This window comes from Hemisphaericaspora subhashii (assembly GCF_019202705.1).
Source record: "Hemisphaericaspora subhashii strain CBS 10753 chromosome Unknown scaffold45, whole genome shotgun sequence".
In the NCBI taxonomy this organism is placed as follows: domain Eukaryota; kingdom Fungi; phylum Ascomycota; class Pichiomycetes; order Serinales; family Debaryomycetaceae; genus Hemisphaericaspora; species Hemisphaericaspora subhashii.
Window position 1 is genome coordinate 63,374 of NW_026057301.1, and position 20,236 is coordinate 83,609.

General features: G+C 33.1%; 11 protein-coding genes across 11 annotated transcripts; 5 read left to right on the forward strand and 6 right to left on the reverse strand. All coding sequences in view use genetic code 12, as the record gives it.

The window, feature by feature from the left end:
* Positions 1-1,098: 1,098 nt before the first annotated feature.
* On the forward strand, positions 1,099-4,265 carry PDR6 (Pdr6p; the record flags this gene model as incomplete). The annotated part of the gene is made up of 2 exons (XM_049406888.1): positions 1,099-1,141; positions 1,219-4,265. The coding sequence occupies 2 exons, from the start codon at positions 1,099-1,101 to the stop codon at positions 4,263-4,265; spliced, it is 3,090 nt and encodes a 1,029-aa protein (XP_049263652.1).
* Positions 4,266-4,347: 82 nt separating this feature from the next.
* RFA1 (replication factor A subunit protein) lies at positions 4,348-6,267 on the reverse strand (the record flags this gene model as incomplete). The annotated part of the gene is made up of 1 exon (XM_049406889.1): positions 4,348-6,267. The coding sequence occupies one exon, from the start codon at positions 6,265-6,267 to the stop codon at positions 4,348-4,350; it is 1,920 nt and encodes a 639-aa protein (XP_049263653.1).
* A 509-nt stretch (positions 6,268-6,776) lies between these two features.
* On the reverse strand, positions 6,777-8,009 carry J8A68_003074 (cystathionine beta-lyase; the record flags this gene model as incomplete). The annotated part of the gene is made up of 1 exon (XM_049406890.1): positions 6,777-8,009. One exon carries the CDS (start codon positions 8,007-8,009, stop codon positions 6,777-6,779), a length of 1,233 nt encoding a protein of 410 aa, XP_049263654.1.
* A 431-nt stretch (positions 8,010-8,440) lies between these two features.
* Positions 8,441-9,163, reverse strand: J8A68_003075 (uncharacterized protein; the record flags this gene model as incomplete). The annotated part of the gene is made up of 1 exon (XM_049406892.1): positions 8,441-9,163. The coding sequence occupies one exon, from the start codon at positions 9,161-9,163 to the stop codon at positions 8,441-8,443; it is 723 nt and encodes a 240-aa protein (XP_049263655.1).
* A 1,762-nt stretch (positions 9,164-10,925) lies between these two features.
* J8A68_003076 (uncharacterized protein) lies at positions 10,926-11,153 on the forward strand (the record flags this gene model as incomplete). The annotated part of the gene is made up of 1 exon (XM_049406893.1): positions 10,926-11,153. The coding sequence occupies one exon, from the start codon at positions 10,926-10,928 to the stop codon at positions 11,151-11,153; it is 228 nt and encodes a 75-aa protein (XP_049263656.1).
* An 867-nt stretch (positions 11,154-12,020) lies between these two features.
* Positions 12,021-12,236, forward strand: J8A68_003077 (uncharacterized protein; the record flags this gene model as incomplete). The annotated part of the gene is made up of 1 exon (XM_049406894.1): positions 12,021-12,236. The coding sequence occupies one exon, from the start codon at positions 12,021-12,023 to the stop codon at positions 12,234-12,236; it is 216 nt and encodes a 71-aa protein (XP_049263657.1).
* Positions 12,237-12,617: 381 nt separating this feature from the next.
* On the reverse strand, positions 12,618-13,928 carry SAP30 (aspartyl protease SAP30; the record flags this gene model as incomplete). The annotated part of the gene is made up of 1 exon (XM_049406895.1): positions 12,618-13,928. One exon carries the CDS (start codon positions 13,926-13,928, stop codon positions 12,618-12,620), a length of 1,311 nt encoding a protein of 436 aa, XP_049263658.1.
* Positions 13,929-14,861: 933 nt separating this feature from the next.
* CDH1 (Cdh1p) lies at positions 14,862-16,682 on the forward strand (the record flags this gene model as incomplete). The annotated part of the gene is made up of 1 exon (XM_049406896.1): positions 14,862-16,682. One exon carries the CDS (start codon positions 14,862-14,864, stop codon positions 16,680-16,682), a length of 1,821 nt encoding a protein of 606 aa, XP_049263659.1.
* Positions 16,683-16,825: 143 nt separating this feature from the next.
* SAS2 (Sas2p) lies at positions 16,826-18,025 on the reverse strand (the record flags this gene model as incomplete). Its single annotated transcript, XM_049406897.1, has 1 exon — positions 16,826-18,025. The coding sequence occupies one exon, from the start codon at positions 18,023-18,025 to the stop codon at positions 16,826-16,828; it is 1,200 nt and encodes a 399-aa protein (XP_049263660.1).
* Positions 18,026-18,313: 288 nt separating this feature from the next.
* On the forward strand, positions 18,314-19,084 carry DPB4 (DNA polymerase epsilon noncatalytic subunit; the record flags this gene model as incomplete). Its single annotated transcript, XM_049406898.1, has 1 exon — positions 18,314-19,084. The coding sequence occupies one exon, from the start codon at positions 18,314-18,316 to the stop codon at positions 19,082-19,084; it is 771 nt and encodes a 256-aa protein (XP_049263661.1).
* A 56-nt stretch (positions 19,085-19,140) lies between these two features.
* Positions 19,141-20,209, reverse strand: J8A68_003082 (uncharacterized protein; the record flags this gene model as incomplete). The annotated part of the gene is made up of 3 exons (XM_049406899.1): positions 19,141-19,967; positions 20,030-20,119; positions 20,182-20,209. The coding sequence occupies 3 exons, from the start codon at positions 20,207-20,209 to the stop codon at positions 19,141-19,143; spliced, it is 945 nt and encodes a 314-aa protein (XP_049263662.1).
* Between the last annotated feature and the right edge of the window lie 27 nt (positions 20,210-20,236).

A 20,236-nucleotide genomic window follows, 5' to 3' on the forward strand; every position in this document is an offset into this window, starting at 1 on the left:
TTTGGTAATAACACTTTGTATGAATGTATCTATTGGGAGGGTGGGGTTATGAAGTGTAATCTACCTATTGGTTGTTGTAAAATACAGATGGAATAGATAGTAGAGTAGAAATAAAAAGAAGAAGAAGAAAAGGTAGTGGGGTGTAACCCAATAAATAAGTTTTTTTTAGTAATTAAGAAAATTTAAATTTTCCAACAACAACAGAACAACACCCGCCATTAGATTCTTAAATCACATGATCAAACAATGAAAACTACCTCACCCGATAAATTATATTAAGCCATCTCAATATGAGGCAATACTTGGCATTAATCAACATATTATATTTCAAATAGTCATTCTATTTCCATTTCATGATATATCAGAGAGTCAACGCCAACTGCTTGTAAGGCATCTGGAGTTACCCCCCCTGATAATAATATGGGGAGATTATACAACCGCCTAGGCATTTGGAAATGAGCCCTGTTACACCCATTTGTTCCGTAAATAAAATCAACGGAATTACACCCATTTATGGAATTCCGTTGATTTTATTTACGGAACTAAGCCCCCCCAAACACATTGCTCTATATTTTTTTTTAGTGTTAAACTTTAAATCTACTTACTTAATCATGCTTGAATCATTTTATCTTTTTTATCTATCGTGTTACTTCATTACAACGATCTAGATCCAATAGATCCAAAACGAAAAAATCTGGAGATATATATAGTCAGGGATAATTTTTTCATCAATGATATAGCTCTATTTTACAGTGTCAGTTCCCATCTAAGTGCGAATAGTCACACTGAACTCTTGTGGTACTAACTTTCACAAATTTGTATCTAATTTTAACATAGGTTAGAGCAATCTATTGTTTAGGAAATTTCCGTCAATGGAGACCATTAACGACTGACTCCGATAATTATTACAACATCTAGCGCAAAGGCATCAACTTTTTATAGATTGTCTGGTAGCGCAACGGTTTTCTATTAGTATACTGGTAGCGCCATTCTCGTTAATTTTTTTGATTCTGTACACTACCATGGTCTGCTTTTTTTTACAACCATTTTTCAATTTAATAAAGGGAATTTGAATCCAAAGGAGAAAAGCATCAACAAATGTCCAACCATACTTTGGATATTCCAATTGTCATTGAAGTATGTATCAGATAAAGCCATTGTCACTTTTTTTTAAGCAAAAAAACATTCACTAACAAATTTGGTTGTAGGAAATTAAAGTTCTTTATTCAAGTCATGATTCACATCGTATAGCTTCAATTCAAGAAAGATTACAAGGCTATCAAAAGAGCAGTCAAGGGTATCAATTAGGTATAGAGCTATTGAATAATCCAGATAAAAATGTTAAGTATTTTGGGGCATTGACTTTGACGGTCTATTTAAATACTCATGTTATACCGAATGACCAAATCAATATTGCATTCAATGAGATTTTAAGACAAACGTTTCTATTATGTGATCCCAAAGAGATTAATGCAAACTTGTTTGTCATAAGGAAACTACTTAGTAATTTATCTTTGATTTATATTAATTATTTCCAAACCTTTGTCAATGATCCGATATGTTCGTTATTATCAGCTATGTTGCAAAGACCCGAAATCTCAGCATCACAAATACCAATTATAATTAACGAATTACAAGATGAAACCCAATTTGAGTTATTATTAACATTCTTAGCTACTCTTGCGGAAGAAATTTCCAGGCAGACGGAATATTTGCCTGATTTGCATTCACTAATTCATCAAACGATATTTCAGCATCTAAAAGTATTATATGAGAAGTTCTCACAAACATCAGGAATTCTTCCGGAGAAGTTACAATTGTTGTCATTGGATTGTTTAAATTCATGGGTGGTGTATATTTCAGTGGCTGAGAATCATTCAGATCAGAGATATGGTGATGATATGGAAATCTTTATGACATATTTATTAAATCAATTTAACCTAGGGAATCAAACAACTATATTTGAAGACAAAATGGAAATTTACAATAAATCATTTACAGTATTAACAGAAATACTAGATAATATCCCACGAATAGTAACCAAATTTAAGCCCACAATATTAAGTATCCTTTTTGAAGAGACTAAATTTGGTGCTTCATTCATTAATACAATTTTATTGAATACTGAATTTGCTGAAATGTATTCCCTGGAAATTCAAAACTTTGTCAATTTATTGATTACATACTTATCATTAAATTTAGTTCATCTTTCAAGAACAGTCTTAACTGAACCATCTGGCAATATTATACGAATAATAATGACTTTAACCAACTTCCCCGGAAATCCGACCGAAGATGAGAAAATAAGTGAACAATTGCTTGCCTTCTGGGAAGAATTTGCCAATACATTTATTGATGATGCAGAAGCCATTGGAGATATAATATTTAACGAACAAACTCTTGCTCAATACAATTCAACCAGAGATGCGATTTTCCATGAAGTTAGTCAGATATATTTTAAGAAAATGCGATTATTTCCAAATGCAACGAAAGAATTCTCCCATTATAGGAGTCAAGTTGCGGAATTGTTTATATTATTTTATTCAATGTTAGGATTATCATTGTATTCTTCGTTGTGTGACCTTATTAGGAATAATTTAATTCAAATTCGAAATAATGGACATTCTGAAGAAGTAGTGAATGATTTGGAAACGGGATTATATTTGGTTTATAAAATCACTGATGATTTAACATTTTATGATGATGAGTTTGCAATAGGAAGCTTAGTTCCATTAATTAATGGGATCTTTAATGAAGATTTAATTGGAAGAATAGAGGCAATGCCTGATTATGCCAATAAACATATCTCGGTCACATTATTAAACCTACTTTCATGTTTACATTTCTTTTTCAAAAGTGATATTGGATGTCATTATTTACCAACAACATTTAATTTCTTATTTTCAGTCATCTTGGGAAACGCAAAACCTACATTATCATTAATTGCATCCAAAACAGTATTAAAAGTCTGTCAAGACTCTGAAGATAAATTAGTTGCCTTTTTACCAAATTTAGAAATGATCCTTATTGAAATGTTGAAGAATCCATTAATGGATGGTTTAATACGAGAAAGAATGACAAATTCATATATTTCTATTTCTCAATCAATTAAAGATCCAGTTGATTTGGGTAATAGAATTTACAAAATATTAATAGTGATATCTGAACAATATAATACATTACTGGACCAGCCAGAAAGCTTTGTGAATTCAACAGCCAGTCCAGAACCAACGAAAGAGATTATTGAAGATTATGCTATTAGTTTACTATCATGCATAAATGAAATTGGAAAAGCGACCGAACTTCCAGAAGATATTGAAGATTGTCTCACTCCCGAGCAACTTACTCAAACGAACTTATATTGGACAGAAGATCCATTAAATATCAAATCAATGATATTGGAGAGTTTGAATCAATTTTCATTAAATATCGAATCATTAGCTAAAAATACCTTAATGACGGAAAAATGTTGTAATATTTTAAAATCAGGATTGAGTGAACCAATTAATGGCCCATTTAAATTTGAACTTGAGGTTATATTTTCTTATTTAATTGTCAAGATTAAAAACTGTAATATTCAGAGTATTCCTCCAATTTATAAACTTGTGGAAACTATTGTCATTACCAATCGAAAACAATTAACTCCAGAAACCTTAGGTTGCCTTCTTCAAGGTCTCTTTGGGGACATATATACCATATTGGAAACAGATATTGATTTGATAAAAGCATCAATTGAATTATTTTCCACGATTATAGAACGAAGTCCAAATTTAATATTAAAAAGTTCATTATTTCAAGATAAGATCCTAACATATGCATTATTCAGTTTGAAAAATCATGAAACATTTACAATTAAAGCGGTGGTTAAATTCTGGGTGAATTTAATCACATTAAAACGTGGTAATGCCGATGATCACTATTTAGTTCGAGAATTAATTACCAAGAAGGTATTAATGACATCTGAGTTCCCAATGGGGTATGATTTACTGGCGATGTTAATGGCGCAGTTTATTGACGCTCCAAGATCGGCATTGGAGCATTATTATCCTTTGTTCCGAAATTTGATTGGGAAGTATCCCATGGAATATAAGGCATGGTTATTATATTTTCTTTCGAATAATCAGGTGGGAAAAGTTGCTAGTACTCAGAATGAGATTAATCAATTTGTGAATAAATTAATGATTACTAGGGGTCAACGACAAGCTAATGAGGTATTAAAGAATTATTGGCTACAAGTGAATAAATTAACTGAATATAGAAAGTAAGATTTTATACATATACAAAGAAAGCAACACTAATAAAAGGAAGAGATGAAAAAGACAAACTGAATAACAACGAAAATACTAGCTAACCCATCAATTGTTCCAATTCTTTACATAAATGTTCTGCTTCCGCATTATAATCAACTGGATCAATACCAACAGCTTGATACCTCACTCTTAAAGTATCATTATAAGTATCTTGTCTGGCTCTAATTCTGAAATTATATTCTTTAAAAGTAATACTGTTAATCTTATCAATAAATTCCGTATTTGAAGGATCATCCAAACTAGCTTCTCTTAATTTCATTAATTCACCAGCATCCATTCCAAATAATTTCCTGGCCTCAGCATCAAACAAAGTAATCCAAATTTGTCCCGAAGTATCCATAACGGCACAATTGAAAATATAACGATGGGTAGGTTCAGCATAATTCATATCACATCTTTCACATCTCCAAGTTCCATCGCTGGATTGTTCGATTAATTTTCTATTACATGGTTGTGGAGGTCTTTGGACTTGTGTACCACCAGCAGCAGCGGCAGCAGGTTGAACAATATTTGGACAAGCAGGATAAGAGAACGTTTCATGTTTAGTGAATGAAATAGTCGCTTTAATGGAGAAATAATCGGGTTTTTCAGATTTACCCAAATTTTCATCTTGAGCTTGAGAAATCAATTTTCTTGATTCGAATAAATTGGCCGATCCCGAGGATGATTCAACTTTAAGACTCTTGAATGATTCATTTATACCTTGGTTATCATACCATCCTTTCAATTGATACGCTTCTGGAGTTTCTGGATTGGGGATTAATGAACCTGATTGGGATAAAGTTAATGATCTTCCATTGAAATCTTGGACTTTACAACCTTTGAAAGCAATGACGGAACCTTCTGGGATATTGAAATCTACGGCAGTGGTATTCCATAATCCAACTTCGATGGCAAACCCAGATTCATCTACAATAGTGATATTTCTTCTATCAAATGCTTTCCCGGTTGATTTTGCAATGATTTGAAAAGCTTCATTTACATGTTTTAAAGCACCAATAACATCAACAATTGCATTTGGTTCAAGATTTTGGATTTGATCTAATTTAACAAAATTGAAATGTAATTTTGGAACATTTGAAGTATCAAAACATTCAACAATTTCAGTATCTCTATCTAATGTTAATTCATATGGATGAGTCAAATGATTGAATTTCTTTTTGGCACCTTGAACTTTTGCCTTTGAGATATAATAAACTTTTCCTTCTTCTAATAATTTAAATCCTCTTTCTGCAGTTTCATTGAATGCAGTGGCTTTAATTTCATCTGATTCATCTAATAAATTGACACTAAATAATTTACCTTCACCTTTTGCATTTGACCAAGTTCTAAGATCTCCCTTGTATGAGACTCTAGCTTTAATTGTCCAATTATTTTGATATGGTGATAAAGTTTCAATTGGAGTCACTCTACGTGCTGGCGCACCGTCTGGTTGGGCAGGTGTGTGTTGTTGTGCCCCGTAGGTATTACTGTACGCGTTTTGCTGTGGTTGTTGCTGTTGCACTGGAGGAGTTGCAACTGGAGATTCAGATCTCGCAAATTGTTCACCTGTGGCTGACTTTTTAGATACACCTAAAGAATCATCATCTGGATTATTAGCATAATAAGTATCAATAGCTATTAATTCGCCTGGTTTATCACTGGTTTGAGTTAATAATTCACATTGTTTGACTAAAATAATATGTTTTTGAGTTGCAAATACACTATAATCATTAACTTGTAAAATTGAATATCTAGCAAATCCATTATTTTCTAAATATGGAACACAAGTTTCATCAATTAAACCATGACATGAATAAACACCATCATTAACTAGGATTCTATATTTCTTGACATCACCAGCAACGGCAACAGGTTTAATATTATTGACTTGTAATACAAATGGAGTTCTAACGTTATTACGACCAGATATTGAGAATATATCCTTCAATGTTCCTCTTGAAAGTTGAACAGTCATTGTTGCTTGTTTCTTATTTACTTGTTTGGTTAGATTAAACACGTCTTTCTCTTTAAGAATATGAAAGAAGAATAAGTTTTTGTTGAATCAATTTGAATTTTTTTTGTCAGGACGAAAGACGCGTATCTGTCAGTAAGTGTATTTTGTGCGCGATTCTCACATGGATCAATTGGTAGTGCAAATAGTGAGTCTAGAACCAATATTGCAAGAGAATCTGTATATAATCCCAGTAGGGGCAATTAGTCGTTTGTGTGGTTTAAACACGAAAGATAAATGAGAATATTATTGTATTAAATATATAGACTCTATTTATTATAATATAAATTGTATTTTTAAAGAACGAATATGTAAAGACAATGCAATATGAACCCACCCAAAGTAAACAATCAACAACAACAACAACAACAACAGATAAAACATCAATAAATAAGGAAAGCCAGTTTACTCAAAATGTTTATAAGTTTTCTCTCTCTCTCTCCCTCTCTCTCTCTCCCTCTATTCAAGTCTCTCTACAATTTAGGTTGAAGTCCAACAGCATTAAATAATTCATCTTTTGCATTTATTCTTACTGCACCACTCTTTAATAAAGCTTTAGTTAAATCATCAATTAAATCATCACAATTCTCAATTCCAATACATAATCTAATCAAATCTTCAGGGAATTCTCTTTCTTCTCTTGTCTTTGCATCAATTGAAGCATGTGACATCTTACATGGCATTGAGATTAATGAATTAACACAACCAAATGATACAGCAATTCCAAATATTTCAGTACTTTCCACAATCTTTTCTGATAATTTAATACTACCAGTTTCAAAACTTAAAACAGCACCAAATCCTCTACACATCGAACTATGTAATGCATATTGGGGATGGGATTTTAATCCTGGATATCTTACTTTAAATCCAATCTGTTCTAAAAACTTGGCAATACGAACACAATTTTCTTGTTGTCTTTCAACTCTAATTGCTAATGTTCTTAATCCTCTACTTAATAACCAAGAATCAAATGGTGATAACCCACATCCTGTAGAATTGATTACATAATATAATTGATCAGCTAATTCTGGTGATCTAGTTGCAATTACACCCGCCATAATATCATGATGTCCATTAAGATATTTAGTAGCTGATTCATATTGAATATCAACACCTAAATCCAAAGGAGTCATTAATACTGGAGACATCATAGTATTATCAAATACTACAATTGTATTAGGATTAACTTTGTGTGCATGTTCAGCAATTGATTTAACATCAACTACTTTAATTAATGGATTAGTTGGAGATTCTAAAAAGATCATTCTTGTTTTTGAGTTTATTTTTGATTTAATTAATTCTGTATTTGTAGTATCATAATGATGAGCAATTAAATCCCCCTTTTTATTTAAATATGTTAATAATCTATGAGTACCACCATATAAATCATCACCAGCAATAACTTCATCTCCTGGTTTTAATAATCTGGTAATAACATCAAGACATCCCATACCAGAAGTTACAGCAAATGCATGAGTAGCTTTCATAATCTTAGCTAAATGGTTTTGTAAATGAGTTCTAGTGGGGTTACCTGATCTTGTATAATCATATTCTCCCATATTTGATAATGATTCTTGTTTAAATGTTGCTGATTGATATAATGGAGCTACTGAAGCATTGTATTGATCTCCAGATTTACTGAAGACTAATTCAGTTTCAAGACTGTATGATTTCTTAGACATCTTTGTTGTTCCTGTTTCCATGTGGTTATAAAGGTGAATGCTTAGTAGAAAGAAGAAGAGATGGTTACTGATAAAAAATGTTCCGTAATGAGTCAAGAAAATTTCAGACTGGCAGACACACACCGGGAAAAAGAAACTTCGTCTGTAGACAGTGGGGAAGAAAAAGAAAAAAAATCCGGTGATTTCACGTGACGTATATTCCCCCGAAATCGGTTTGAAAAGGTTATTCCTCCACAATTATCTAAACAAACTACAACAGATACTGTGGATACTTGATTACAGATAGAGGCTCATTGATAGTACTTAAACAATTATGTTAAACCAACTTTTTTTTATTAATTTAATTGACTAAAAATAACTTATTATACAGAATAAAAAATGATATAAAAACAAATATGCATGGTAGTATATAAAAAAAACGACATCTCATTATCATGGCTAGATCAAACAATCTACAAGTCAGCTCTAGTAAAGTTTCTAATGTCATTTGGTTCAGCATTTAACAACACCTTTCTTCCACTATGTGGTTCACAGGATTCTCTACCAGAAACAGGTCCAATCTTAGTCAATTCCTTACCAGCTTGTAATTGTTTCAAAATATCAACAGTAGCTTCAGGAGTCAAATCTTCATGGTAATCATCATTAACAGCAAGCATTGGGGCATTAACACATGCACCTAAACATTCAACTTCTTGTAATGTAAACAATTTATCTGGAGTGGTTTGTCCTGGTTTGATACCTAAATGATCTTGTACAGCCTTCATAATACCATCACTACCACATAATTGACATGGGGTAGTAGTACAGACTTGTAAATTATATTTTCCCATTGGTTTTCTATTATACATGGTATAAAAAGTAGCAACTTCATATACTCTCATAGGTGGCATATCCAACATCTTAGCAACATAATTCATGACACTAATAGAAGTGAATCCTAATTGACGTTGTCCTAAATCCAAAAGTGGCATACATGCTCCCTTCTTATATTGTGGTGGATATTTGGCAATGATTTCTTGAGCTCTTTTCAAGTTTTCAGAATTGAATTCAAATGGTATATTTTGATTATCTTCTGGAGTATCTCTATGAACAGAAATAATGGAGGAATATCTCTTGGACATGGTGGTTCTTCCTATTTGAAAGATTGAACTTGTTTTAATTGAACGTGATAACATATTTATTGTTAAGATGTGAAATGTGAATGGATGTTAAAGTCAAAATAAATAAATAAATACAATGAAAAATAAAATCAAAGGATGGAACAACGAAATCTATTGGGGGGTTATTTGGAATGCACTGTTAGTGATGGATCCTTTTCAGAATGTGTGTGGTTGGTTTCTTGTTGGATTAAATTGTCAATTCGATTGGCCTAGTTGAATTTTTTTCAATTAAAAATTGGTTAAAGCTAAAAGAAGAGTGAAAAAAAAAAATAAACTTAAGAGTAATTTTCATTTAATTTCAATTGATTGGATAGACTATATGCAGGATATAAATGTCGTGTATTTCTATGGTGCGACATTAAAACTAATGTCGTAGCTTCTGACTGGATGTAAAACAATAGGATCTTTGACTGCAAAAAAGAACATTTCCAATGTTTCCTCTCTGTGGTGGTGTAACAGTCATAGAAGCAGCATTTGCTCTGCTTGTAAGAGATGTAGCCCAATATATACATTTATATATAAGTTATGACATTCTTAAAATACTTATCTGTATGAAGGTTTCTGACCTGACCGAATATGTTTTTTATGCACAACCCCCATTTCCCCCTTAACAAATAATGAGAGAGAAACTGTTCCCAGCTAATAACTTAAGGAATTCAATAGGTAATACTTGGGAAGAAAGTCGTCTAGAAATCAACGATTAAGTTTTCAAGCCGAAAAACTCATTCAAATTCAGTTTTAGATACGAAAGATTATCACTAAATAGAAAGAATTCGGAACATCGCACCGACGGAAAATTCTGTTGGTGTCGCATGCGAGGGTTCCTTATTAAAAGTCATCACTATTATGTCTATGTATGGTTTGCTTGCCTGATAATTCATGAAGAATACTAGATTTGATTACTTACTAGTTAATTATAATAATTATAGAGTGAATTACGTCATAGGATAGATTGAGAATTTTAGGCTATCAGGATGATTAATCAGTTCTCGGTCTTATTTTCAAAATTTAATTGAAGATTCACCGAGAATTGTCATCTTTAATATTTAGAATAAATTTTCAGAAAATGAGTTATTGTCCTAAATTATTGATTAATAATTAGTATTCATGACACAACCTTATGATATTTTGTAAAGATTAGTAAATACATTATCGCCCATAATTCGCATGAAATCTGGGGAACTTTCATAGAAAAAAATTTAAAACTTAATTATGAAATTCGTGACTCCATTGATCTGAGATATAAACAAAAAGCCTTGAAGAAATCACGTATCTCTAAACATTTACTAATCAGCAACCAATAGTTAGATAATATTAATCAGTTTGTGGGGTGGTGGAACGACCAAAGTTCATTCAGATCGCGTGAACAACGATTTAAGCGTCACAGTTTTTTCTAGAACGATTTTTGATAAGGGAGGGGAGTAAATGTCCGAATAGCCAAGTTGTTCCGAGACACAAAATTGAGATAATTTGCACCAAAAAAATGTATTTCAGACAGACAGTTTTTTTTTCCCTCAAGGAGGGGAGGTTTCTTTTAACCATAGATTGAAAAATGTCATTCAAATTTGGTACCTTGATTTAAAATTTCCAGACAGACATTAATGCGGAGAGCCTAAATTTGAAATCATTAAGGGTAAATCATGAAGGTCACCCATATAAATAGAATTCCAGAACGCTGGTGAAGTCCAAAACGTTTAATTCTCTTTCTTCTTCTTCTTCTTGTTGTTTCGTTCCCTAGTTAAAAGTTGCAAACATAGCTAATCTATTACTATTAACAATGTCATCAAATAAACCACAAAAAGAATCGGAAGATATGAACACTTCCCCCATGGAAGACACAAGTCATCCTAAACAAACTCTTAGTCACAATTTGGTTGAGACTATCCACGACGCCAGTACCCAAATGCATGAGGCATTATCACATTTCCAATGGTTTGAAGGTATCTCAGGTCAAGACAATGATGACGAGTATATGGACGATTTCGTTAACCTTGTCCCTGAATGAATACGAGAATAACGTAGTGTCTGGTTTACATTTCGTGTTTTTCAGAAGGTCGCATATGAGTACGTAGCTGGTTTGGGTACCCAAGGGTTTGTATGCTTTTAGTTTTATTTATATAGGTTATATTTAACGAAATTAATGATTTAATTTATGTCCTTATCACCTCTTCAAGTGTAGAATTTCCTGTCTTGCGCATGTAATGTGCCAATGAAAAAGCTGATTGGTTGCAAACAGACAGAGTTCACTCAAGTCTGGGCAACACGATACTTCACGCGTTGCTTTAAGGAACCAGAGTAGAGCAGATCAACACAGAATTTGGTCAAAAAATCCCCATAAAACGCCCCAGACAGCTCACTATCATGCAAAGTAATCCAAGGAGCTATTCTTTTCATGTCAAGATTTAAAGCAAAGTTAACAGAACAACCATCCCAATTCTAATACGAACAACACATCGTATCTACTGCGTTAAGTATAGCCAGTATTGGCAACTCCCCTCTTGCTCAGCCTTGCAATTCATATTGATTGCAAACTACGAAAGGCTCTTATCTGATTTTTCTATGAATGTGTTACCCGGCAAAGGAAATAAGATAATGCACCCTGACACGATGGAATGCATATAACATGATTCAGATTGTTCTTATAGTTAAAAAATAATAGTCATTCAAATTTATTGTCTGATTTAATTTTTTTCCGAACAGACACGAAATTGCGGAGAGTTTTAAAGTTTGAAATTTGTTAAGGGGGTTGGGCTGGTTAGGGGATCATCCTATAAATATCCTGATAGAATTCTCCCTTAAGTTTTTTAACACACTCTTTCTTTCTATCATTAAGTAGTAAACACTATATCTAAGTAATTATTATCAATTAACAATGCCATTATTCGGATCAGGTAAACCACAAAAGGAAGATGAAAACATGAACACTTCCCCCACAAAGGAAGATTCCAGTAAACCAGATTTAGTCGACACTCTCCAAAACGCTGCTACTGAACTGCAAGAAAAACACCATTTCCATTTATTTGAAGGTATGTCAGGTAAGAATAAGGATGATGATGATATGGAAGATTTCATAAACCTTGTCGGTTGACTAGACAAAGACGAACGTGAAATGTGGTTTGCTTTTCCCTTTTGAAACCCAGTCGCATCTCATAGTTCGAGATTCCAAAATTGTATGATTTGTATGTTTTTGCGTTTTTATCTATATAGCTGATGTTTAATGAAATTAAAAGAGTCTATAAAGTTGCTCTATATTAGTAGTTTGGCAAAAAAGGGGGGTTGGGGATATTGTATCTCCGACGCTACCAATTGACCAGCAACATAAAAAAATCCTAATATGGCTGCAAAATATGCATGGAACGTTGACAGCAACATTGACACTGTAATGAAGATTTACAAACATCCACAGAAGTACTCACAAACAAATTATTAAACGTACATTAAAACTCTAAAATAAAATACAACCGAAATATTAAACAACAAAAAAGTTAATATATAAACTTAAGAAAATAATACAAAGACTTGGCACCATAATATTATTCGAAGAATCATCACTACCATTGGTATAGAAGGTACCATTATTGACAAAGCTAATTGATTCAGTTACTTTAATTTCCAATTCGTCCTTATAAATTGCAGAGTAAGTATCTTGAGGATTTGGAACATCAACAGCAGGTACGGGGAAGTCACCATCTTCAGTATAAGAAATATACCGTTTTGTCTGTTTAGGCACCAGCTTATATTTGGCAAAGTAGATAGAATTCAGTTCATAATCAAAAACCGTATAATAATATTTCATTAAACAGCCAGGTAATACACCAACATAGGCATCATATCCGATTTTGTAAGATGCAAGCTTTAATGTAATATAAGTCTTGCCTTGATTTTCCAATACTTCACCTGCCAATTCAAGTAATGGGAATGTAAGTATTATCCCTTGAATAGATATATTGATATTTATTTCACGAACAATTTCTAAATCAAAATAAGTTTGCTCTCTAACAGCTATAAAATCTTGTCCAAGTAAAGTCATTATATTCAAATAAACTGGTTCAGGTGTGATGAATTCACTACCACTCATATGAATTTCATAAAGGGTCTTTTGTGAAGATATAACAATATTACCAAAAGTAATTTTGTTAACAGTAAATGACGGAACATAAAAATAATCAGCTTGCTGTTCTAAAGTGAACACTTTAATGAAAGGAACTCTAACCAATGAACCTTGATACGCATTCTCAATCACTGCCGCAAATACGATTTGTGCCTGATCATCTTCTCTTCCATTTATTGAGAAAATTGCTTTTGAGATTAATCCTTGTGATTTTAATGCCATGGGGAAATTTTCATAATTAGGTTTCATTGATTCTTGTTTAATATATCCTAATCCAAGTATTCCAGAAAACATTCCAATATATGGCATGTTCGCATACCCAAATGTATATTCTGGTAAAGTCCAATTAGGTCCAGATATTGTTTCAAATACTCGGTTGATAGTGTATAGATCAGGGGTAAGATATTTTTCAAAAGTGTCGATAAAACTGGTTGAGTTTCTACTATCATATAATGAAGAACCAATAATAAAGTCCAGTAAACCAGTATCGATGATTACGTTTTCCATTGGTTGAGGTGGTGTCCCAAGGGTGAGGTTCTGGATGTAATATACATTTTCAGGGGAAAGTGATAAATTTAAGATAACCATTTTTGTAGCAGTTGAATTTTGCAACTCAGTGGCTGCAAAAATTGGATATGAAATAGAAAGTAATATAACTAGTAGTAGCATTAGCAAGTTGTTGAAGAGAATCAAAAGAAGAAAGAAAGAGAAAACGTTTTTGCAATATTCATTGATGTCAGAGTATATAGGATGTTTTATATACTAGTTCATCCTTATTCCTTTGTTTCAAGTATTGCCGCAATTTAATGAAGTGACTGTCCATCGCCTCATTTTTTTTGTCGTTTGAAACACAATTGCCGTATTGGGATTTGGCAATTACGCAACCATATTTTCTGTTTGGGTTTTTCTATTTATTTTTGAAATGATTTTTGACATGACATTAACAATATGTGACAAATGTCTACTAATACCCCTTTCGTTTGAGTAACATATTATGAAACTATTAGTCATTATTTACATTCTTGAAAAAAAACTTCAAAGGTTGGGTGACGAGTGTCACACCAGTTTTTTCTAGTTGGTTTAGTGTTTTATTTTTCATTTCCACGGCTGCTTGCCAAGTTAGAATTCAATCAAAATGTAGAGAACTTCTAACCTGTTACTCTGACCATGGCATATCCACAATAGACCAAGTTTCTCCCTAACGATTGATGTTATGCGGTTCAACATATGGAATTAAACTTCCGATGCACGTGATCCATAATAGAATTCTTTTTTTTTTCTTTCGGTAGGTTTTGATGGCTGGAAGGCTTTCTTAATTAAGAATGCATAACCAATCTTTAATCCATTCCAAAAAAAAGAAAATTAAGGAGTATATATCAGTTGGTGTCTTATAATATCAACAGAAAACTACTGGTTACAAGAGAGCTGCTCGAGAAGATTTGCTTTTTACTACAACGCTTGCTAATAACGTATAATTATAGTTACATACAATAAGCTTAAAACTGTAATCTATACACATTAATATTTCTTTACGAGAACGATAAAAGGGAAAAAACCTGGAACTGAAACAGCTTTTATACAAAATACACCACCCATCAATTAATGGTGCAACGATCAGACAGCCTTAACGGAAGTGACCTTCTGAGCTCATCATCAACGTCTGCATTTGGATTCAAAACCCCTCGATCGCCGTCTCGATCAACTCGTAATCTTGAACTTCCCAAAGTTAATGAAGTCCAAGCATTACCAACCACATCTTCACCTAGAAGAGGTAGGGGAAACAATGTTGGGAGATCGATATTCAGTGATAGATATATCCCCAATAGAACCGGAGTAGATCTCCAAGCTGCATTTAGCTTAAATAATGAAGAAATATTACCTGATTTACGAAATCGTGGGAATTCGGATAATGAAATTGAAATTCGAAAAGAAGAAGAAGCAAATCGAACGTTTTCAACTGTTTTGAAAGCTGAATTATTTGGGGATAATGTACCTATGGCAACTGCAAATTTATCCAAAAGTTCAATAAATAATACTAATAATCGAAATGTGAAATCTGTTTCCACCCCAAGGCAAAGTAATCCTACATCAACAGGAACCGGTGCTGGAGGTGCAACAATCAGCCGAGATTCAAATAGTCTCAATAATTTAGGGGCTTCTCCTAGATCATCAGCCAATTCAACTCCATATAATAATCATACTTTATCATCTAGTGCATTACTCAACCATCATTCAACTCCCAATTTAAACGAAAGTGAAGATACCAATACCAATAATAACAATAATAATATCACATCCACTCCCAGGCGAAAAGCCAATCTATTCACCTATCAATCTCCTCAAAAATCACGACCTCCCATTTCACGAGATTTACAACAAGAATTATATTCTCTTTCTCCAGTACGACAGGAATCACAAAAACTATTATTATCCCCGCAGAAGAAACCAAGAACAATCGCAAAAGTACCATATCGAGTTCTCGATGCTCCTGAATTATCTGACGATTTCTATCTTAATCTAGTTGATTGGGGACTGCAGGATGTATTGGCAGTTGGATTGGGAGATTCGGTATATTTATGGGATGGAGCAACACAATCAGTTGATCGACTTTGTAATTTAACTAATAAAGATAAAGTCACAAGTTTGAATTGGATTGGGGCTGGGACTCATTTAGCCATTGGGACTTCGAAAGGGTTGGTTGAGATTTGGGATGCAACTAAAATCAAATGTGTAAGAACAATGTCGGGACATAGTTTACGAGTGAGTGCATTGGCATGGAATGAACATATCTTATCTAGTGGATCACGAGATCGAACGATTTTGAATCGTGATGTAAGAATTGAAGATCATTTTGTTAATAAATTTGAAACTCATAAACAAGAAGTTTGTGGATTGAAATGGAATGTTGATGAGAATAAATTGGCAAGTGGTGGGAATGATAATAATTTATTTATATGGGATGGATTAAATACAACTCCTTTACATCATTTTAGTGATCATACAGCAGCAGTGAAAGCCATTGCATGGTCACCACATCAAAGAGGGATATTGGCGTCAGGTGGAGGAACTGCTGATAAGACAATTAAGACGTGGAATACCTTAACTGGGAATATGTTACAAGATGTAAATACTGGCTCCCAAGTTTGTAATTTAATTTGGTCCAGAAATTCCAATGAATTAGTGTCAACTCATGGATATTCAAGAAATCAAATAATAGTTTGGAAATATCCTTCAATGCAACAAATTGCCCAATTAACGGGTCATACTTATAGAGTGTTGTATTTATCACTTTCACCTGATGGAGAGACAATTGTTACGGGTGCTGGAGATGAGACTTTGAGGTTTTGGAACGTGTTTGAGAAGAATAGACATAATGAAACTCCGTCTTCCGTGTTGTTGGGTGCATTTCTGCAATTACGTTAGAAATCCTATAAATAAATTAAAATTTTAAATATCACATTGATTGTGTTTCTATATCCCCCCCTCTCACTTTTAATATACATATTTTTAATTACACATTACCTAAATCTCCATTATACCCACTCTTATTACTTTAACGGGACGTCTTATATAACCAAGCACTCTTGTTTTAGAAGAGGTATATCCCGACTTGGATTAATGCTATTTTCTAAACACCACTTCTCAAGATTTGGTAGCGATAACTGAACATCATTATTAGAATCAAAATGTAAACATTGCGTATACTCCAAAGTATACAAAATATCCTCTTTTCGAAACCCAGTTTCATTAGATAGTTCCACCAATGTTATTTCTTGTTGTAACTTTTTCTTTTGAAGTATTAAATACGCCAATTTCTTTGACCAAAATCGTAAATATGTTACTTTCCCATATGGTGAGAGTGGGAACTCTGGACCACTTCGATATTGACCTGGAGTTACTCTAGCCAATGCATACAGAAACTCAATTAACAATGACCCGAGTCGACGTCGTTGATATGAAGGAAATACACAAATACATGCCAAATTATTGTCATTATCATAAGATAGAACTTCTTTGGAGAAGAATCCCATCGGTTTGAAATTTCGGGGATATTCATCACTAAGATCATATCCGTATAAAACATAGAAATTAAAATGATCTATACTATAATAAACTGATTTATCATCAAGGAATAACTTGCCGAATAAACATAGATTTTGACAAAATAAGGTATTTTTAAACCCTTGGATTTCTCGAATCATATATGGACCCAGGATGTCATCTCGATATAATAGTTTCCCAATTGTTGGACGTGGTTTGTTGTACTTGCAAAGTTGGACATGTTGGCTTAGTTCTTGTTCATTGGTAGTGTATTTGAAACAATACTCACATACATATAAATGATCCAACCAATATTGAAACCCATTCTCTCCCTGTTGGGAAGTTAGATTGTTGTTGTTGTTGCTGTTGTTATTGTTATTATTGACACTACTGGATCTAAAGAGTTTTCTTAAGCTTGGATCTTGAGCGACTTTATTGGAATATTCATAACCTAAACAAGTATGAGCCACATCATTGGGATTAAAATAAGCAGCATTTCCATACCAAGTTTCAAATTCATATTTTCCTAATGTTACTCGTTTGATATTGGGACTACTTAGAAGTCCATAGTATGAATTGTTCTCTTTACTTATAATATTCTTTTTCTTTCTTGAGGTTGATTTACCTGATGATGGTTGATCGTTTGGCATGGTAGTGGTGGTAGTGGTAACACTAGTATCTGTAGCAGTCGTGCTAGCACTAGAGGTAGTAGTTGTACACAGCATTCGACATTCCAATTTGAAGAGTACCCTACTTTATATCTTTAAATTCAATTGGTAAACTCTTCTACTAAAATATTTCTACTGTCCTCGGTATTCAGGAGTGTAGATCTGCCGATGGTTCGCTTACGCACACAACACACTCACTCAGTCATTCATTCACTTACACACACCAGAAAAACTTTTTTTTTGTTTAGGCAGAGCCATTTTGGTACATAACAGAAGAAGGAACGCGTTTCTCAAATTTTCTTTCACCAGCAACACGGTAAGTAGTACAGCAAACGATAGGATACAATGCCACCAAAGGGATGGAGAAAGAACGCAGAGGGTCAATACCCTCAACCAAACAAAGATACAGAAGTAGTATCAATCGATGAAATCTTATTCCCCAAAGCAACAATTCAAAAACTTGCCAAGGCAATGATTGTTGATGATGAAAATAATTCCAATAATATGTCACTTGCAAAGGATTCCTTACAGGCTTTACAAAGATCTGCTACTGTTTTCGTATCACATTTGTTATTTCATGCTCGTCAGGTTTCCAAGGAGGCTAATAGAAAGACAGTGAGTGCACAAGATATGTTGGCTGCGATTGAGAAGGCGGAATTTGGTGGGTTTATACCGGAGATTAAGCAGAAGTTGGCATCATATGAGGAAGTCATGAATGAAAAGAAGCAGCAGAAGGCTAGTGAAAGGAGCGCTATGTCGGCTGAATCTGTAGCTGAGGGAGATGAACAAGTAAGTTCGAAAAAGATTAAACTTGACTCTGTGGTCCTGGAAGATAGAACGGATGTTGAAGTAATCGAATCTGGAGAAGACGAGGAAGAAGAAGAAGAAGAAGAAGAAGAAGAAGAAGAAGGAGAGGATGAAGAAGTAATTGAGGTTATCGATGATGAAGACGAAGAGATCGAAGAAGATGAAGTTGAAGGTGATCATATTCAAGGTACAGACAACAATCCAATTACAGTGCTATCCAAGGAAGAAGGTGAGCTTCAAGGTAGCGAACCAGAAGATAGAAATACAAGTGCAGATGAAGATGAAGATGACGATGATGAAGATGACTAGTGTATTTATACATATACTCACTACTTAAATAACTATTCTAACAAAGAGTTACGCCTTTATGGATTTATGCAATGATCAAATATAGGGAATCCACATTGACTTCCAATAAATAGATACAATAACATAATTGCTCCACCTGCAACCATTAATATGAATTTTGCTTTATTTATCCACATCTTTCTCTTTATTTGTTGAGCTTTTCTTTGGAATACCAGGGAACTTGTATTTAGTCTATCAGTTTGATCTACTAATAGATTTATTTTATCTCCTCGACTAAGCAATTTATTAATATTATCAAGCATTAATTGTCTCACTTCGTCTACTTCTTCATTTGCTAATAATAATTGATTTGGATTGATTTGACCCGAAGAAGAACCATTACCACTTATTCCTTCATCACCATTATTGACAGCTCCATAATTGTATATATTTTGATTGGAATCATAAGTCATTTCTTCAAATTTAATGATTTGATTCATATATAGTTTAAACTCACCAAGCTTAGTCTTTGGTTGATCAACATTCCCAGCCGGTTTAGATGAATCAATACTTTTTCTAAATTCAATATATTTATCCATAATATTCTTCAAGATATTCAAGACCAAAGGTTTATTTACATTATTATGAGCAATAGCAACTACGGTAATTAAATCTCTACTTCCATCTGAATTTGAAAATAACTTCTTCATGAAATATAATGCAAGTTTTAAAGTGGTATTGGTAGATACTGGGATTGATCCAACTAATGTTTTAGATGCATTTATAAGTCCTAATTCTTGTGAAATTATTTCTGAACAGTTTAAATTGTTGATTAATGGAATTAACTGATGATTCTCATAAGTATATAATGTTGTTGAATTTAATGTCAATGTTGTATGGATTACTTGGAGTAATGTTAGTATATCATCGAACACTTGACTATTTTAGGTAAAGCTCATTACATACAATGTTTATATAAATCTGATTGGTTCATCTTGNGATGATTCTCATAAGTATATAATGTTGTTGAATTTAATGTCAATGTTGTATGGATTACTTGGAGTAATGTTAGTATATCATCGAACACTTGACTATTTTAGGTAAAGCTCATTACATACAATGTTTATATAAATCTGATTGGTTCATCTTGTTGTGGTAATCTTAAGATATTGC